General features: G+C 38.0%; 1 protein-coding gene across 3 annotated transcripts in view; it reads left to right on the top strand.

The window, feature by feature from the left end:
• Window positions 1-21366, top strand: part of EML6 (EMAP like 6) — a 119174-nt gene that overhangs the window by 31617 nt on the left and 66191 nt on the right. For all 3 annotated transcript variants that reach the window (XM_074864519.1, XM_074864518.1, XM_074864517.1), the window contains exons 2-6: window positions 7117-7276; window positions 13060-13158; window positions 15241-15309; window positions 17955-18140; window positions 19997-20132. In XM_074864519.1, the coding sequence (XP_074720620.1) occupies window positions 7117-7276; window positions 13060-13158; window positions 15241-15309; window positions 17955-18140; window positions 19997-20132 (650 nt within the window). The remainder of the gene's footprint in view (window positions 1-7116; window positions 7277-13059; window positions 13159-15240; window positions 15310-17954; window positions 18141-19996; window positions 20133-21366) is intronic.

Genomic DNA, 21366 nt, shown 5'->3' with positions numbered 1-21366 from the left:
TGTACACATGTGCTGTTCTGTGTTACATATAAGCAAGATATTACCATAGAAAAATCAAGCCACTAAGTTAAAATTTTGTCAGTGGTGTTTCCATGAACATTTATATTCTTATTTTTTCAGGACGAGTATGTTCTGTACTTGAGTTGTCTGCAACAAGTGTGTGGCAATATTTTGTGTATTTAGAAGTGTTACTACAGCTATGTGTTCACGTGTGTAAAAAGTAATTCAGTTGTATGAGTGCGTGCATTCATTGCATGATGCATGCACATATATGCACGCACAGAGTCTGCGTGTCTCGCAGCTACCAGATCCTTGTTGCTTCTGTTCTCCCAGCGAGACTTGTTCCACAGGCCTGCAGCGCGCTCCCGTAGCCTCCGTCACCTGTGCTGTGGTACGTGCCAGGTAAAATCGGGGTGTGTCATCTGCCTGCCTGCTCCTTGCCACACGTGGGGGATCACAAGAGTGCGCTGGAAGAGCAGAAGGTTGGGAGCTGTGTATGTGCATGAGTAGCAATCCCCTTCATTATTAAGGTACTGATTTTCCTCAAATTGTAGTTGTAGTGCTTGTGTTTCAGAAGTAATCTGGGAGGAGATTGTATGTAGGATAAACCTGTCAAATTCCTGGAGTCTTCTCAACTCCTCTCCAGTTTCACAGCAGGATCTTGTGGGATTTGTGCAGGTTGCTTTGTTCTTACCTTGTTCCACTTCCCTTTTCCTAGCTCCCCTTTCCTTTCTGTTGTTCCCTGTTGCTCCTGCAGGCCCCCACATTTACTTCCGTTTAACTACTGGTCTTTATTCCATTGCTTCTTTTAACTAGGCTTGGTTATGCTCTGTGTTGTGTTCAGAAATAGGGACCAGGCTGCATCTTGCTTTATTTTGCTGATAATACTGTGTGTGCAGCAAGTTATAGTCTTCCCTTTTGACCCCACAGCTGAGGAAACTCATTTTGTTCCATCAAATGAGGAAATCCTGAAAGTGTGTTGGTGTTCTTCACTGACATGTGAAGACAGCTCTGTCCTTAGCACTGTGTGAGCAGTAAAATGTAGCTGAAAAGCTCCCTGGTCTTCAGACGTGCCTGCTGGCCTGTCAGGATCTTGAAAGCATCACTTCTTCCTGCCCTGAGAACTAACAGTGTGGAGCAGAAGGAGACAACCAAGAAGAAAATACCTACTGGCCCATAATGGCCTATTTTGGGGCAGGCTTGGAGCTTCTTGGAAATTTTTTTTCTTGGAGATATTTTTTGCTACAAAGTCTGAAGAAAAAAATGTAGTTGTGTTATTTATCTGTCCGTCATTCAAGCAGAGCACAGTCAGTGCCCTGAGTACTTCACAATAAGTTTGACCTAAATTCTGAGGAAAGACCTGCTATGTTCTCTGTTCTGCTAAGCTGTAGGGTTTGTAGCAGATTCTGGGCAAGAAAGCACCAATTCTTTCACTTATTTCTGAAGACAATTAATCATACACAGACAGTATCTGCACTGCTATGGAATTTGCTTTTAAACTTACATCGCATTTCTCCCAATATCTTCATTATCATTGTATAGCTTTGTGTTACGTAAAACTGCATAATTCTGCAAAGGTTTCTCTAAACATGAACGTTATTCAAAGTTTAAAACCGGATGGGTTTGAAGTAGAGAATAATTTATCAGTGTCTAACTATCTGGAGTTATTTTAGAATAGCATCAAATTTGCATGCTGCTTTAAGGTGCAAAACAGCCCTAGCACTGAGGATGAGTTGCGTTGTCAGGAGATGGATGACAAGTCCATCTAACACTGTGATTTTTTTCAATCACAGTCTGCATTGACTTAATTCAGAACTGTAGGTGTTTACTTCCTCTTTCAAAAAGCAATTCTTGTTTGTCAGGTGGGACGTCCTGGAAACTAGTTTTAGCTTGTATGAAAACTGTATTTGCTTGATTCACGTTAATCAGATAATAGTTAATAGGATGGTTATGAAAAGATTCAATTTAATATGACTTTCATATATAGAAAACATACCTTGAAAAATTATGAACTCAAAAGTATAAAAGCAAATGTTCAGCCTTTGGCAGCTGCAGTGAAAAAGTGTTTTGACAACCTGATAAATAGGATAACATGGTGATATATTTAAAAGACCTAGAACAGTGAGTTTCAAACTTCTGTGTCTTATCTGATACACCCATTCAAGATGGCCATGAACCTGTCAGTTCTGGATGTATGTATTAAAGGTAACAGGAGTTGCTTTCTTTTTGCAGCATCAAGGAGCAATTACCTAATGCAAGTAAACTGCTGTGAGCCAAAATACATTTTTAGTTTAATTACTTCAGACTTTCTTTATTTGGAATTGCAGTAAAGCCTGGTTTGGAAGGGGCCTCCGGAGATTGAGTCCAACTTTCTCTTGCGAGCACAGCCTTAGATTAGGTTATCCAGGGTCCTGTCAAGGCAAGTAAGTCTTGAATCCTTTCCAACGAGGGGGCTTTTCTAGGCAACCTATCCCGATCTTCTGTGGTGAAGAATATTTTTCTTGTATCCAGACAGAATTGCCCATGAAGCAACTTGTGTGTCTTGCCTTTTGTCCTCGTATGTGCATCCTTGTGAAGGGAGTGAGTGCCTCCACGTCCCCTATAACTGCTTTTGATGTTCTGGAAGACTGTCATTAAACCCACGTGGAGCCTTCTCTTTTCTCCTCTCGTCCTCAACCATCATCAGTTCCCACACCCCTTTTTTGTTCTTCCCAGTCTCTATTCTTTCTAGCATCTGTAATTCTCTGTTTCTTGGACTATGTGCTTTATGAAGAAAAAAAAAGGTTTTATCCACAGTTTGGGAAGAATTGGGAAGATACAGAAATTACAATTTAATATTCAGTTAAACAATTTAATATTCAATTCAACTACTTGAAGTAGTTTCCATTCCATATCTAAACTTTTCTTCTTAGTTCTGTCTGAGTTTTAAACTTTAGATCTGTATTGTATGTATATAAGTGTATGGAAGCTGTTGCAGAAAAACAAAAAAAATACGGTATAGACAAGAAACAAATACTTTCAGTCCCCTGAAATTCTAATGTGAAAATCTCGGAGCAGAATATTATTGCAACAGAAATTGCGGAGGTAGTAAGAGTTTACCATCTGGCAAGGCCCCCAGACCAGATGGATCCACTAATGACTTTCATAAAGTATTTCACCAGACCCTGCCAGAGCACATGACTGGCATCTTTAATTATCCTAAATTAACAGGGTTCCAGCCTTGGATGCTAGATTCAGAGTTGTTGATCTTGGAGGGGAAGGAAAAGGAAATGTTCCCTGAAATCTCTTCTTCCTAATAGACCTTTTTATTAATAAAGTGTAATGTTAAAATATTACCTCAAGTTTATTGGTTCATGTTAAATGGATTGTTTCCTTAGAAGAAGTGCCTATTGAGGCACTGTCATTAAAGGCATTCTTTGCAAACACATCAGAGTGGTTTTGGAATTCACAGTTAGCTTTATGCATCCACAAAGCATTCAGCTGCTCAGCAGAGCAGACTGCCAGGAATCCCCTTGTTTTCTTTGCCTTTCCTGGGAGGAAGGGAACGTGCACTTCCAAAGCGGTTGATCTCTGCCTCTCACCCTGCATGTGCATCTGCTCCCGTTACTGTTCCTGCAGAGGGAAGGTCGAGTCGTGTGGGGAAGTGACTGCCACTACCAGCAAGCAGTGCCAGCAGCAGCTGCTGCTACTTTTATCCTTTCCATTTTCACCCCTACTCTTTAGCAAGAGAGTGTCCACTTGCTTTTCCCACAAACCTGGAAAGCAGGGAGAAATTTTCTTGGGAAATTTCTTCTGCCCACACACTTGGATCTTGTGGGACTGCACCCTGGTCCGTGAGGGCACTGCACGTGCTGCCTTGGCTGCCCTCGGTCCCCTGCTCATCCCTCCTCATGGAGCAACCCTGCTCTCACTGCTCGTTGACAGTAAAGCCTTTGCCAGTATAGTTTGTATGGTGCATTTATGGGAAAAGCATGGGAATTACGTGAATTACTTGTAAGAGAAATGCTCATGATTTTAACATAAGAGTCTGGATTTTATTTTTTCCACTTTATTTTTGTTCTTGTTATTAGGTCCTGGAAGTGTTAGGTATTCTCAGTACTGAGAATAGGTCTGCACACGTACATCCACTGGTTAGACTGTTCAGACTCTGGTGGATGAGCAGAGCAAGGGACTACGGGCTGAGGGAGGTCAAGGTGTGTGGTAGGAAGTGTGGGAGTGAAGCAAGTGACTTGCTCAGAGATGCTGTCTTCAGCGGTCCAGCCGCTCGCTTCAGTCGCGCAGCTCTGACGTGCACTAGTGCAGCTCGGGTGGCACCTGCAGCCCTGTTGCCTGAGACCTGCGGAGAATCCTCTGGTTGTGTAATAAAGACTTGAGTGTTTCTAGATGTTCTTCCTGTTGGAAGGAATGGGAAGTAGTTCCCAAATAATACTGTTCTAGACCATCGATCGCTGTTGTTTGAATGCATAATCTCTTCTAATCATATTTTTGTGTTACACTGATTATCACAGTATTTCGGTATTTTCCAGTGGTGCCGATAGTGATGTGGTGTCGTTAAAAGGGATTTAGATATCGAATAGGATGTTCACATTGAAAGGTTGAAGAAATGTACCTAACAGTTCAAAACACAAGCAATGAGGTTTATATTCATTTTAAAAGGCAGAGAAAGGCACAGAGCCTGTGCCAGCAGGAAACCTTACAACCTGAAGACAGGAAGTGACCCATACACCAGAGGTATTGGATAGTTGTGCATACAATTTTTATATTTTAAATCACAGCAAACATGTAAATCATATATACAAGTATCAAACAATTACCAAGATTTGTTCATGAAATTGGGCTCCCATTTCCTTGCTCTGTAACCCACTGTTCCGTCTGACAAAAATAAACGCTTGGTTACCTAACAGCCAGACTGAACGTAGGCAGTTGGAGTGCATTGTAAAGGCTGTGAGCAGGAGATGAATGTCCTTAGCGGTTCTCAGAAATTAGAGTACTTATTTAGGTGCCAAAATGTATATTACTTCCTAATTTTAGTTCCCCCACTAGTTGACTTCATGCGTCAAAAAGGATAAAACAAATAACAGAGATGTTCAGTACAGACGTATTTATGTTGTGGGAAATGTGTTCTTGTTCTTAACCTTATATCCAGGAATGGAAATACAAAATGTAGAATAGGAAGTTCTAGTATGTGAAAACCAAACTGTACAGAGCAGTGGTAGATGTAATTAAGCTGCAGTTCTGTTCTAGCAGTGAGATGGATTAGCCTAATTAATCTTTTCCATCTGGTTTTTATCATTGAAGAAAAGTATTCTAACTTAATTATAGGTATAAAAGCTTAAGTATGGTGGAGTCATCCTTTATTCCCCTTATAGGTTTAGAATTGAGGTGAACTAGTTGACACACAGTATAATGTAGAACCCAGGCCTATGAAGGAAAGGAGCAATGAGCAATTGCTGGAGCAGATAAAACAGTTTTACTGGGCATTGTGCTAAAATTGTTGGTTTTACATGAATTGTTCTTTAACATGAAGAAAATGAATACATAGGTTTGTGAAACTTCCTTAAGTTTTTTTTTGTGATTTCTTCTTAATAATTAGTATTATCCACTCCTGGGATAGAAGGATACTCAGCTTTCTGAAGCCATCTGTTGGATGTCAGGTTATTAATAGGATATTTTTCCTTAATCTGTCTGTAGCTCACATACTCGAACATTGTTCAAATTTGTCTCCTGGATAACAGTGTAAAACTGTCTTTGTACTCATATTACTTTAGGAAGGGTTTTTTTATTATTGGTATCCTCAAGCTAGATTTTCAAACTAGATCCTTTGTTTTTTGTCAAAGAGAAGACCTCAAAGGCTGAAGGGTAGCTTGGCAAGAGCTAAGAATAATTGCAAAGAGCAGCTTCTGGTAGTGTGTCACTCCTGATAGCCTGCATTCCTCTTGTTACCACGGGGTGAAGTTTGCTCAGTGATGGCCTTTTGTCTTTTGTGCTACAATGAAAATCTGTTATCTGTGATGAGGAAAATATTTTTTTTTTTTTAAATGATGCTACTGCTTGGTTCCAGAAAATCTTTGACATCTAAGAAAAAATGCTCCCAACACAACAAAATGGAAGTAAATATTAGTGTTCACACTTAGGCAGGGGTGAGAGATAAGGATACTGCGGGCTGCCTGGTGCAGATTTCCATATCTTAAGCATTGTGAACAGAAATACAGTTTGATTCTGCTAACAGAGCCTGCATTAGAGTGCAGCTTGCAGTAACATATCTCTCTACAAATACTACAGAGAATAAAAAATTTGAGTGTTTAATATGTTTAATAAGTGTTTAAGAAAGAGTTGGTCAAAGCAAGTCCTCTGAAGGGTGGTGGAGTTAATCACCGAAAACCAGGAAGTGTTTTGAAACATTGGCACCTTTCTTGGATTTAAGTAGTAGAAATACAGCTTGATGTGACTGTTTTTCTGCAAAGTACTGTTTCTAATGGGCTGTTAGAGAAAATGAGGTACACTAATAAATACACAGTAAATTCTACCTCTCCTTAGGCAGCAGTAACTAAAAGTAGATCTTAAAATACATACGTCATTGTTCTTCAGATATAAGAGACAGAATTTATTTCTCTGTCTCTTCTGAGGTTGCTATCTTTAAACATGTAAAGATGAGAGGATTTCTTGCATGTATTTTTTATAGTGAAAAATATCCATTATTCACTCACTGGTCCATATTTCAGAATATTTGACATTATGTGTAAAAGAGGAATAAATTGTAGAAAATCATCCACTGACTTTATAAAGCTATGAAAGAGTAAAAGTCTGTGTGTTCATTCAGCTTATCAATCAAAAGTATTAAAAAATTCTCTGGTTATGTTTTCCTTAAATTTTGTAGTTAAAATATTATTACATGATAAATTGTATTCTGCACTAGCTATGTTGGTCTCAGTAAAACATTTTAAGTAAATAATGGGATAGACTGAGTTTTGAAGACAGTAGATATGATTGTTCCAATAAATCAAAAGGAGCTGAAGTTTTTGAGAAATAAAAAAAAATTATTTTTTAATTTTTACGTTTTATACCATTTTACTGATTCAGAAAGTGTATTATAACTTCAACTGTGTTCTATTTCAGCCTTGCAGTTCACCCGGATAAAACTTTAGTAGCTACAGGGCAGGTTGGGAAGGACCCTTTCATTTGCATCTGGGACTCCTACCGGGTACAGACTGTGTCTGTTCTTAAGGATGCACATACACATGGAGTTGCCTGCTTAGCTTTTGATTCAGATGGCCAGGTTTGTATATCTTCTCTCTCTGTGTTTTGAATTTAGTTTGGTTTCTGATCCTGCCCATTAAAGCATTTTTTGTTTAGGTAGCTGTGTGGCTGTAGTACTGAAACTCCTATTACAATTAAATTTTTAATGCCAGGACTGCAAATACAGCTCTTTCAAAGATGTTTTTGAGATAAAAATGACAACCTATCATGCAAATCGAGTAGAGGCATTGGGTGTTGGACAAATATCCATGGAAGAAATGTCCCTCTGTGGCTCAAACATAATAGCTTCACCACATACTTGTCACCTGCTGTTCAAAGAGATCAGTTCCTGGCAAAGTCCCCACAATCCTGCAGCTTTTTTGGCAGAGGAGCTCCAGTAATCGTACTGCTAGGAGAGTCTCGTTGGCTGGGGTGCACAGTCAATTTAATTGAGTAACGAGGTTAGGACACAGAGTCTGTGGCTTTGTACAATGTGATCAGATTATATGAGATCTTGAGACAAAATTTAAAATGTAAGTAAATGGTGGGCTATTCACAGCTAAGCACAATGATTTATTCCCCCCCCCACCCCCCAAAGCAAACTAATAAAAGCATACAGTTGTAAATGAAGCAGGACGAAAACCTACAATTTGCACAAACCTGAGAAATATTTCACGTTCATGAGTTCATACATATCCATGCAATTTTGTCATTATTGATATCCAGATGACTTTTCTGGTGTAACACTGGGGTCATGCTTTACTAAAGTGCTTTTAGGAGTGCATAGATTAGCTGATAGCTGGATTCCTGCACAGATGGTTATTGGGTTTGTATTTGCTTGTGTACCTCAGAATTGCATCCCCATAGGGCAGAACTGCCTTTAGATGGTTTTCTTAGGATCGTGTACTAGATGGTTAGCTGTCTGTTGAGAAGTGCTTTCCTATCATACGCACAACTACTCTTGCACTGACTACACAGTGCTTTTATTACTCTTTTTGAGATCAGAACTGGCCATACAACGCATAAAACAGTCGGGTGAAGCGAAAGTACTTTTAATTCTGCATTATCTTGTGTATCTTCAGTTTAAAGATTAGTCTGACATGAGGGACACAACATGAGCGATTGCCTTTAACATGTTTAAGAAGCATCAGGTAACTTGAATTACTAAACAGCACTATGGATTATATTTCCCCGTTAAAAATTGGAACTAACTTTCTATTTTAAGCCTAGTTTTCAACGATCTTCTTCCAGTTTTCTTGAAGTAAAGCAATTTCCTCTGAAATCTCCTGTGCCAATTCTAATTAAAGAAAAAGGTGTTCCTGGGAATTCTGGAAGAATGAGAAAACCCTCAAATCAACAGAACAAAATTTCTAATGCTGTAATATTTTTTAAGATATTGTTAATTCAGAAATATCAGTTATTAAATTTTAACTTCATAATACTGGTGGATAAGTACTTTTTTTTTCAAACTGATTTATGCACCTAATGGGAATAGACACACCAAAGAGCCCAATAAATATGAGTTAAATGTGGAGTCTCTTCTGAAAACCCAGCTGGGTGCCTTGCTGTAATTAAAAACTGAACTGGCTGCTGTGTTGACCTTGCAGAACAGTAACGTTCTGTTCTGGAAGTGCTGGAGAAGTTGCAGTTTATTCTGGAAATAAAAATTTACACAGAACGCTTTTATATCTGGAGAAAGACCCGTGCTGGAGAACATAAATATGGATAATGTATCTTGGCTTTTTGCTGCTCTTTCTGGTTTTGCAGAAGAAGCTGCTGTGCTGAGCCAAAATTAAAGGGCATGGTGGAAAGGCTTGAGTGCTTGGAATTCAGAGCTGCTAGCAGTTGCAGTTTATTCAGTCAGCACACCCAAGGGAGCTGGCATCTTTGTGATAGGACAGAACAGACTTTGCATACATTGCTTGCACCTTTCCTTCTAATGCCTACTTTACATTCTTTTATATTGAAGGTCTATTAATATCCAAGAAAGATTTGTATTTTAGCCCCAAACCAGAAATAAATCCAACAATCACTTGAGGAATCGATGCAATGAAACAGGTATTCTTTTCTCTGCTCTGTCAGCTGTCGACTTTCTAATAAAAGTAGGCTGAGGAAAAGCCCAGATAATTCTGCTTCTCTACCTGAGCTGGATCCCCATAAAGTCAGCTTGGCTGCTGGTTCGAGGGTCGCTGCTGTGTTGACTGCTGCACAGCTCTGGTGTGTGAATTTAGCATGGGTCTCGAAATAGTGACACAGCACATCTGTATTTTAGCCGAGTTAATTAGCTCTTCTTGTACCACAAACTCTGGGGTGTCTGCTTCAGGCCTTCCAGTGAGTTAGTTCTGAAATATTATTCCCTGCTGGACTTGAGCTGACACTGCCTGGAGACAGCTTGGTTGTCTCTGTCATGCTTCCCTGGCATAACTTGCCACAAACTGGGTAATGGAGAGTGAACAGCATTTGTTATCTTTTGTAACATATGGAGAAGATCAATATGCAGCCTAAATCAGGGGACAGCTTCTATGCTTCCTTTATGTTATGTACCTTCAGAACAGTTCTAAATTTGGAGACAAATATATTTTGATTAAATTTCCTATTTTGTACATTACCTGTAATTAATACTGTAGTTTAAAAGTGCTGATGGGAGCTGAATATCTTGCAGAACTGTTGCAATTTAAAAATACATATTTTAGTTTGGGCTTTTTCTGTGTGACCAGGAAATGACATTTGGTGGGAGGGAAGCTGCACTTTGTTCAAATGTTTAATGAAGAGTTCTCAGTTTGCCTATAATTAAAAATGTGTTTTGTTGAATCAGGAATTAACTGCAGTTTCTCCTTAGAAGTACTAACATCTGCCCTTCACAGAATTACCTACAAAGCTGATGTCTTTTGTATTGAAGCATTTCACCAGTACTATACAGTTCAATTTCTGTTCTATTTTAAATAAACCCTTTTTGTGTGCTTTCTAAAGATTTTTTTTTTTAAATGGAGTGAGGAGGGCACTGCCATAATACATACATACATACATACATTTCTAAATTTGGCATATAGACAGCAGTAGGCTTCTTTAGCCAGATCTTCTAAATTTGTGCAGATTTAAAAATAATTGTTTAATTATGTGCATAAATGACTTGGCAGATATTTTCTTCTGGTAGTTCTTTGAATTCTCCAAACAGAATTCTGTCAAATTCTCTTCCAGAAGGAGGACTAAAAGTGTAAGTGTTTCAACCAAAAAGGAAATTCAGCATTTATCACTTTTCTGCTAGCAGGAGACCTTCCTCAGTAGACCTATGTTAAAAGAAAATATTAAATATTTCTTAATTTCCCCTAGTACTTTCACTGTCCATCTACCCCACTAGCAGTAATTTCCTGAGGGATAGTTATAGTTCAGGTCTGATGAGGTTCACATCATGAATCTAAGATACTGTAAGTACTGCCATGGTTTCCATGGTGAAGAGAAGAGTATAAAAGAGGTGAGAAAAAGTTGGAATTGGTGAAGCTTCCCTGAAAAATATCTTGTGTGTTTTGATCAGTACATCCAAACCCCTGGGTTTGTAGATTGCTCAAGGGCAAATGAAACTTATTTTTTCTACAATAAAAGTCCTTTCTCAGAATATTTTTATCTTGGTAACTGGGAGGAGATTCTTTCTTACATTTGATTTTCTTTTTCCTTCATTACCATATGCCTAATAATCAAGCATGTTGTCCTAGGTTAAGTGCAGATATTCAATACACATCTGAGATAGAACTCCAAATTTTTTCTATCACATCTAGCAATAGAAGCCCATTTCAAAGCCTCTCATATGGAGAGTTGTCGTGGTTTAACCCCAACTGACAACTAAGCACCACGCAGGCACTTGCTCGCTTCTCCCCCCGCCCCTTGTGGGATGGGGAGGAGAATCGGAAAGGAAGAAAAAAAGTAAAACTCGTGCGTTGAGATAAGAACAGTTTAATAATTGAAATAAAATACAATAGTAATAGTAATGAAAAGTAAGATAACAAAAAGAGAGTGAAATAAAACCCAAGACAGAGAAGTGATGCGCAGTGCAATAATGCATGTTGTTAACTCCCGTGAAACCAGTTTAAAAAGAGATATTTCACTGCTCTAAAACAAAGGGACTGTAACTATTAAGACAGTGAAGGGTGCATGTGTGCCTACTGCATTCCAACCAGAGGCTTATGCCAGTGGCTCTCTCGAGGAGGATGTACACCGTTTTTATAAGTGGCATGAAAAGGCACGGAGTACTTCAAATTATTTTGCACCAGAATGAAAACTGGAGCCTTCTGTTTCTTTGTGAATAATGATTTTTTTTCTCTCAGTTGTGCAGTAGTTGATAGTCTTACTGCAATTAGTATTTTTTTTAATACAGCATTTTAGAGGAATGTCTGGTAGCTGCATTTGTTTTCTTTGCTGGCTCAGTCCTTTTCTATTATCATAGAGATCTCCAGACTTTAAACAATTTGCTTATTGAAAATTTGAGCCAGAAATTAGTGGTCGTTGAGTTGAAGGAAATTCCACTGAAGAGATTCAGTTTGCAAATCATCTTCCTGAAACAAATCTTTAAGGAAGAGATCTGGTCTATGTCCTTGCTGAAACATATCTCCATTTGGACCAGATGGTTCATCTACTGACCTTTGTCTCTGAGGCAAAAAGAAAGGTTTTATTTATTGCATGTTCTTGAAGTGCAGACTTTCCTCTAACAGAGCAAAATGCTTAGGGGCTTCAGTTGGACTGTTAATTCCTTCTGATAAGAAGTTATTGGGACAATGAGAAGAACAAGGGGTGGGCAGTATGGACGTAACAGATAAGGCTGTTCTTAAGAAGTCACGTTACTGAGCTATAAGATGGTTTCTGATGAAAACAGTCTCTCATCTTCCCATGATGCGAGTTACTCAGGCACATTCCTTTTACCAATCTATGTTGGACATAGCATTACACATCCATTATATATCCCCACCCCATCCATTATATATCCCCATCCAGTTGCAGTACATTTGGCACCAGCATAGTCTTCGCACTGGTCCAGATCAGGACACCCACTCCTGCCATCTCTGGTCTGCAGTCAAAGGTCTCTCACCTCATAAGAAACTCTGACAGCAATCACCTACAGTTGGGTGTACTTAGCGCAGTGGTTGGAAGGGAGGTGAACCTACAACCTCCACAGCAACTGCTGATCTTCTGGATATGTTGCAGATGTATGCCATCTACCTTTTCCCCTCCAGATGTTCCCTCCCATTTTATTTTGTTTTTTTCTTTCTTGAATTATTGAGATTGAAAAAATTAAAATTATTAGTTATTTTAATTGGTGGTTAATCATTTTAATTAACAATTTTAGTTATTGGTGATTAATAATTTTAGATGTTTTAAGTGGTAATTTGATATGTTAAACTATGTAAAAGGCAATTATTAAAAATATATCCAATTCTGATTCTAAAGCTCAACAAAATGAGCAGAATGACCAAAATTGTATTTGGAAATAGTGAGAGTTTTTCTTTCCTATTCACTTTCATTATCAGATTAATAAATCAAAATGCTAGGATGGTGTGCACCTGAAACAAGCACCTCAAATACTTCATGATAAGAATTGTACTTGAGATATTGGTAACCTCAAATTCACAGCCTGCCTGTTTAGAAAAGATTAGACGTGTCAGTGGTTTCTCCAGCGAGTGAGTAAGTGTGAATATCCTGATGGTGCCTTTGCACTGTAGTCCAAATACAAGTCACATACGGGAATATCAATTTGTACACGTGATAATCTGAATTACAGTAAAGTGATTTTTGAGTTGATTTTCTATTGACTGGATTACTATTGTTTTTCCTTAGCATTTAGCTTCGGTGGGACTGGATGCCAAAAATACTGTGTGTATTTGGGACTGGAAGAGAGGAAAACTACTGGCAACAGCTACCGGCCATTCAGACAGGGTAATTGTATGAAGGATTTACCGAATTTTGTCTGGCAGTTGCAAAAGTGTTTTAAACATAATTTTTGTTTATATTAGGCTAATGCGAAGATAGTTTTGATCGTTCTACCTGGCTTTTAAAATACTGAACAAAGTGTTTATTTCTTCTCGTTCTGCCAGACAGAGCACAAAGCAGTGTGTTACTGAATGAGGCACACGATGGATTCTTGAGCTGTCTAGTGAGCCCAGGGAGGATATACTTTGTAACTGCACCTTGTTTAGGATGATTTATAGCTCTTTATATGAGATGCGAAATGCTAGCTCAGTGGACAAAGATCATGTTCTTTCTGAGTACGGCAAGGAGACAGTTTATCCTGAGGGAAAGTTTAATTATCTCCATTTTAGTTTTGCTTAAGACAGTTACCTGTAGAAACACAATTAGGATAAGTATTCCTTCTATATCTATTAACTGCAAGTAAAAGATCATAACTTCAATAAATATGAGAACTGAACAGGCTTGAGTTTAGAATATTATTCAGGTTTAGGAAATGTTTGAACAGGTTTAGCAAAATGCCTCCCCAACATATATGAGCACAAGGATGTATATGTTAAAATAAATATAGAACACATTCTCTTAGCCATATTATGATATTATAACATGTTAGAATGTTATAGTATTGAGGTACTATAATGTTTTACTACACATGATGGAGCACTTATATGTGCAAAGCAGCAGACTAAACCCTTCTTTACAGTTTCCGTGTACATACAGTCTATCTGCATCTTACGTGTCACCTGAATAGATCTGGTAGTTCATTTTTAATTACAATGTTCACAACACAACAGAATCTTAGTCCTTATTCGAATTTCTCTTTCAGAACTGATTCACTTCCCAGTTACATCAGCGGAAGTTTTGCTACTGACCTCAGTAGGTACAAGATCAGGTTCTGAATTAGCAGAAGACTCCAGGACAGGCAAGAAGTGCTAAGATCTTGGTCCCAGTAGACTTTCACAACCAGAAAAAGGAGATTTTGCACTGAAGAGGCAGTGGGAAAGAATGCATATCTAACTAGGCCACAAATTCTGATGACTTAGTGTGCAGGAGTCATTAAGCATTTCCAAAAGTGAAATATCTTGTGTGTTCAAACAACATTTAAATAAAATACTGTTTGGAACTACTGCAAATCCTGATGTTTATAAAGACGACATATATTTTGTAGGGAGGCAGTGCTTCCTCATGTATAAAATTAATTATGTGTAATATGTTCCTGTAAGTTGATTGAAATTCTCTTGTGATTTATACTTAACAACTGAAGAGCTAAAAGCAGCAAAAAATCCCATTGTCTTTCTCTACAGACACACATTTCCTAAAGTAACTGATGATTGTGTTAACCTCATTGGTTTTCAGCTTGGACATTGAAAGGCTGAATGCCAAAGATAAAAAGTCTAAAAATGGTATACTGTTGAAAATCTGGGCCAAAATACGAACTTGCTGTTTCTAAACTTTATATGGCATTTGTCAGTTGGCATAATCCCATAGTCATAGAATACACTGCAAATTTGTTCTGGTAAAGTATATAGGATCTGATACTTCATTTTTTGATGCATACTGTTATAAATGTAACATTAATCAAAATGAAGAATTCAGTTTTAACTCTGTAGATTAGGTCAGATGAATGATATTTACCCATTTTGTCACTGGGGTCTTTTGGTAATCAGATTGAATAGACACTGTACCTTTTACCTAAAATAATGAAAATAATAAATGCACCAATCTTTCATTCCTAAGCTTGAGGAACATTAGCTTAGACCATAAGTCCCATTTTATTTGAGATATTGTTTATTCAATAGCATCAATAACAAGCTGGAATAGATTGGTAGTGTGAAGGCAGGAATGAGGTGTGTTGACAGAACTGCGTGAGGAAACCTGCATATTTGCCTTAATCTTTGTTTACAGAGATTTCCAGATTTACCTACACAGCGTTCTTTCACTTTTAGTAGTATGTTGCAACAGAAATGATGCCTAAAAATTGGTAAAAGCAACCTGAGCCTAGATGCAATTACTGTATAATTTAAAATATCAGCTTACTGTATTTCTTAACAGATATTCGATATTTCCTGGGATCAATATCAACCAAATAGAATCGTCAGCTGTGGAGTAAAACACATAAAGGTAAATAGATTTTATTGTTTACTTGTTAAAAAGTAATTAAATGTCACGAAAGAAATACGTCCTGTTATATGATGAGGGCTTTAAATATAAGACAGCTTATATTTTTCTCTTGGTGAACATTTTAGCACAACTTTTTATCTGAAGCCAATTTAGACATTCGACAGGGACTGAGGTGCAGATCTGCTTAACAAGCAAGGTGGGAAGATCATTTGGTGTCATTTTCATCATTATATACTTGTAATTTTGGGGCTCTCTGCCCTCTCCGTTCCACCTAAATTGTCTCTAAACTGTCTCAGCCTTTAGTGATTTCTCTGATCAAGCATCGCAAAGGGTCTCTGAACGGGTACAGGAGGAACTAAGTTATAAGTGTGAACTGGATGAACTGCAGTTTGTCCTGTCATGCTCCCAGCATTTGTAGGAGTACCACAGAGAAGGTATGCAAGACCTGCAGAGATGAACAGATGAAAACTCCAGGGTCCCACTATTTTCTCCCTTTAATTCACCTTTTCTGGAGGTGATGTAAATACGAACCTAGATATATACTTTAAGTTTAGGATAACACATTCTTGTGCCTGTGAAAAGCTTGGAAAGAAATCCTTCTGTTTGCCAATATTTCCTGCAGGTTTCTATTTTTCTTCTGTATCATCAAAAGCATTCCTAACAGATGGCAATTATTTCACATGACTGGGGTGGGAAGAGCTTTAACTAGAAGTTTAGGAAACCAGTTAATATGTCTAGTTCTGGTTACTGAGAAGCTTGTGCCCTTAAAACCACCACTGCCTTCAAACTGTGGGTGGTTTTGGCAGCACTGATACCATCTGTTGTATTCTGCAAGCTGTTTTCCAAAACCTGTTTTAATTTGGCACCTGTATTATGTTTAAAATGGCCATAATTACCCTGAACATGCATAATATCAGGCAAAGTAAATACATCTAGATAGAGGCATGCCAAAAAAAAAAAAAAAAAGAGGTGTGGAGGGAAAATCATTAGCTATTCCCCTCCAGTGATGCTCAAACAACAGTCCTTCATTATAAGGCTGCGGGAATGTGATAACTACTTTAACTTGCAATGAAGGAAAAGAACAGCTCTAGAGTGCTTGTATCACTGTGAATATTGGGACTAATACTTGGGAATAGTGCCATTTATTCCTTTAGCATTTTGGTTCTATTGGCTCATTTGGCTGAGCAGATATTAGGAGCTATGGTAAAGCCTAGGGGCTAAGGGATCTCACACTGAGCTCAGGATCCTCCCTCCATCCATTTCCTAACAGTGCTACCTGCTCTCTTGCCCTTCTACAGCCAACCAGAAGTGAGAAGAGTACATGCTTTACTCCCAGGATGAAAGCCCTGGGGGAGGTATTCCCCCTGCCTTCTCATAAATTGGCTTATTTTAAGAGGCAAAGGGAAAATGTAGGTGAATTAGAAATAGAGAAGGATCTGAAATAAAAATCCTTGATCCAAGGATTTTCTGGAATTCAGTTTTATAGGAGCAAGTACAAAGAGAAAGACCTTAAAATACAGCTTATAGCCACGAAAAGGTGTAGGTATATGAAGTGGAATGAGGTAGACATGCATCGTGTCAGACACTTCAATATTCCTGTCCAGTCTCTGAAAGTATCTCTCCAGTGTGCAGGGGATCACAGAGCATAGATGCCTCCACTAGTAAAGGCCTGAGCTAGCAAGTCCATTTGAGACTTGCTACATCCTAGTGCTGGCAGGCCTGGATATTTCAGCACTTCTCCTACACATCTCATTGAAAATCTCTTTACTCTGCCTTCTCTGGAAGGTCTGATCCTTGAGGGGGAGCTGAGTGCACAAACTACGCTCTCTGCTTTATAAAATGATATTTATGTACAAAAAAATAAAGCACTTTGATTCAAAAAGAAAAAAGAAACGAGATTTCTAGCCCACCACTAAAGACGCCTTTCTAAGACAAACTTTGTGTCCTCTCGACTCTTTTTTTTCCTCTTCCCCAGTCAGTCTTACATTCTTTTTTGCAGACCGTTGCTGTGTCTGTGCAGAAGTCAAGAAGGTCACCATGCCACACGTAGACAACCTCTTAGTCTCGTAGTCAGAAAGAGCTGTTTCACATACAAGTGTTTGCAGTCTCCATCCAACAGATGGTTTCTCAGTAAATATAGCTATATCTGAAGGATGTATCTCTTTCAGTGCACTGGAAAAGGGCAGAAATGTCTACTCCAGGCATATAAGTTCTTTAAGATAAAGTATTTTATTACTTCAAAACCGTAGCTGTATTTTAGGTTTTGCAGACAAGAGAAATGGGGCGTTCTTGGCTTTAAAAGGTGTGCATTTGTATTGACAGACATCACCCAGCCCAAATGTGATGAAAGATGTGAGATAATGCAAAGGGGTAGTGTAGCAATAGTGAATTGGAACTGTGCCTCTCTTTCTCAGACAGTTTGATCATTTTGTTTTGTTCTTAGACTTCCTGCATGTGCGTGAGGGCTTCCTTGGTAAGCAGGCAGTTCCTGCAGTAATGGGCCTTCTGGCTTCACAGGAGTCACTTCGGTGTCTGTCCAGACACTCTTCTGTAAGGATGTACCTCTGAGATCTGCACACTAATGTGGAACATTTATACTTAATAACACCATTTTTAATAATAACATTTATATTTGCATTTCACAGTTTTGGACATTGTGTGGAAATGCACTGACAGCAAAGAGAGGAATATTTGGTAAAACAGGAGATCTCCAAACTATCCTTTGTTTAGCATGTGCAAAAGAAGATATCACGTACTCTGGTGCTTTAAATGGTGACATCTATGTTTGGAAAGGGCTAAACTTAGTCCGCACAATTCAAGGAGCACATAGTGTAAGTTGTGTTTTTAATGTCGGTTTCTGAAATGAACTGTTCATTGAATTGGAAAGCTTCTTGAAGGCTTATCTCCAAAGATTTTCTTCTGTTTCAGGTCAGAAGAATGTCTAAGACTATTCATCAATTAAGAACTTTAATCTTATACTTTGTTTACATGTTGTCAACATGTTGAACTGGTATTGACAGAACTGCTGATCTTCATAGCGTTGGTTTAACCAAGCAGACTAAAGTGAAGTTTGTAAATCTAAAGTTTCACAGATTGAGTAGCTTCAGTTATGTTCATTTCACTTAAAAATAGTTGGTAACCAAATGATCTTATTTTAAGCAGAATTTTAGCAGTAAAATTTCCAACCCTGAAGATTAATTTTTCATGAAAGCTTCAATGTGGAGTAAACATGTTTAATCTGTGAATTGCATTCCCACCATATTCCAAAGGCAGTTTACTCCAACTGGCTTCCTAACAACAACCCCTAATTTGGAGCAGTTATAATTACAGAGAGAAAGGAGAATGTATGGAATCATGTTAGATGTTTGACCACTCTAATATAATAAATTTACATCTCTGTTGTTGCTGCAGTAAAGGCACAGTAGGGTCTTCATGTCTTGTTTCAAATGCTTTTGAGAACTACTCCTGTTTTGAATGTGATTGTGGCTAATGGCATTCTAGCATGGGTTTGTTGGATAAAAGGAAACAAGAGTGATATGAAATCTATAGTTTTCTTCTAGAACCTTTCTAGAAAGAACACTGCAAACCGAACAGTTTTTTCTGACCTGCCACAATTAGTCATGTTGGCAGTGCATCAAGATTCATAGTAGCTCTTCAAATTAGATCTAAGTGTGCAGGAGAGGAATCGTTATTTGTAGAAGCAATCCTTAATTTATGAAAGCATTCAGCCTGGTCAGTGGGACATCTTACCTGCAGAACTACTGTGTCGTGGCCGGGTTGTGGTTATGTGCAACTCCGATAACATGGGAATATCTTTGGCAAACAATAAACCTTTGTAGTATATTTGCAGAAATTTTTTTTAGATTCATTAGAATGACTAGATACAATCTCTTTCTATATAATGTGTTCCATTTCATCCTTATAAATTATGGGGTTTGCCATGGCTAATATGCATTCTTTTGCCCAATTTCTAATCTCTATGTAATTAATTATTAGAAATACTCATTTATTAAGACATTGAACAAGGCCACTTTGAAAACAGAGGTCTTCTCTTCATTGTATTAATTTCGATGCAGTTCAACTTGTCTCTTAACTGAGAGGTTTTCCTAATAAAATACTGAATCAGCAGGCATTCCATGAGATATTCCAATGTAGGACAGCACAGTCATCAATAATGAGGCATTTTCAAAAATGAAGAAGAAATTCAAACTGTAACAGAAACTTGTCTTTCAACGAAGAGAATGAATTGACACTCTTTCAGTTCCTGTCAGATTCCAAATGATGTCTGAACTGAATTCATGAAAGAATGTCTCAGTCATCTCCGCACCTGTAAGAATATTTGTATTGCTTGTTTGCTTGTTTTTGTTTATTCTGGGTAACTATTTATTTTAAGTGTTCCATTACTTATTTAATAGTCCTTGTAATAATATTAGCTAAACCAAATTTGAAGTTCTGCAAATAGGCTATATCACTGCTATTTGTACAAAAATTTCTACGCCAATCACTGAAGTGGGAGCACTTGAAATAAAAGTATCCCCCTGTGTTTGCTGGTTTGCTTTCTGGATGGACAACATTTGACTGCCTAGCAGTTTGTAGCCTTTAATAAGAGTCTGTTCAAAAAGATTTGCTTTGTGTCTTTAAATTGATTGTAAAGAACTTTAAAACTTGTTATACTATTGGTTAACAGGCTGGAATTTTTAGTATGTATGCTTGTGAGGAAGGTTTTGCCACTGGAGGGAGAGATGGTTGCATTCGGTTATGGGACACTGATTTCAAACCAATTACTAAAATTGATCTCAGGGAGACTGAACAAGGATACAAAGGTAATGAGCTATTACTTTAATGGTTTTTCACACATCTAGATAATGGTTTATGACACAGTTTAATTTGAAGCATAAATGCCTTTGTGTACTGCTGATTTTTTTTTTTTTTACTTAATGACTGTATTGACATCTGAGATCTGTATTCCCTTTTTTTCTCTGACAATGATGTAGCCTGAGGAGTTTTCTATGTTTCATAGTATAAAGAGGGATGCTTATAGTTGCGGCTCCCTACCATGCAAAGACAAGAAGATAAGTAAAAACTGATTAAATGCAAGAAGATAGCAGAATTAAGTTAGACAGTCTTTAACTTAATTAATTATTTGCATTTAATTTAAATAATGGAGATTTCTGGAACCTGATATTCAAAGATGCTGAGCATCTGAACACTCCATTAGGTTTGGAATGGTAGCACTTGGCACATTTAACAGAGAGAATGTTGTTAAATTCTTGGCCATCATATTTGTTGAATCTAATCGTGCTTTCTATAAGCTTAGTCATCACTGTATGATTAGACTCTCAGAGCACTTACAATCTCCATAGGTCATAACGCACTCTTTATCCAGATCTTAGTCTTCTGGAAGCTCCACACGTCCGTTGGGATTCAGAGGGTAGCAGTCTGTTTGCTGGTTTGAAGCAGGCTGTATAGACGTTTGGCAGCCAGCTTTGTAATGGTTAATGTTAATTTCCCCTGCTTCTTAGCATATGTTTTTAGACCTAATTTTCATATTAAATTTACCATTGGAATAGTCAAGAGGCTACTAAGAAGGATAAAATTTTTCTTCTCAATTATGGATATTTTGGCCTGTGATCTAATAACAAGCTCGTTCGGTTTGTTTTTTCTTCTTACTTAGACCAGGTGAGCTGATGATTCTAACACTGGTGAAACGCATAGGTTTGCAATATCTAGGCTCATCCAGCAAGTAAACTGCCAGCAGCCTCAGATGAACACTGTTCCATCAGTCTGCCTTACTGTAGTGTCAACTCATGGAATTTAGGCCTCAAAAAAGTTTTCAGACCCCCAACTGGTAGTCCCTTTGCTCTGTACTTCTGGCTTTGTGTAGTTTTTTGTGGCCAGAATCATAATGTCATAATGTTTAGCATTCATTTCTAGAAAACAATAGCAATACCTTATGACCATTTACAGCAGTTTTGATCAATTTAGAAATACTTTCTAAAAATGGTGGAGAAATAAGCCTGCACCTGTGGGTTAGATCCTTCTGGCTAATACCAGTCT

Source organism: Strix uralensis, chromosome 3, assembly GCF_047716275.1.
Source record: "Strix uralensis isolate ZFMK-TIS-50842 chromosome 3, bStrUra1, whole genome shotgun sequence".
Lineage (NCBI taxonomy): Eukaryota > Metazoa > Chordata > Aves > Strigiformes > Strigidae > Strix > Strix uralensis.
Note: the sequence above shows the minus strand (reverse complement) of the source record. Positions and strands in the feature narration are given on the sequence as shown.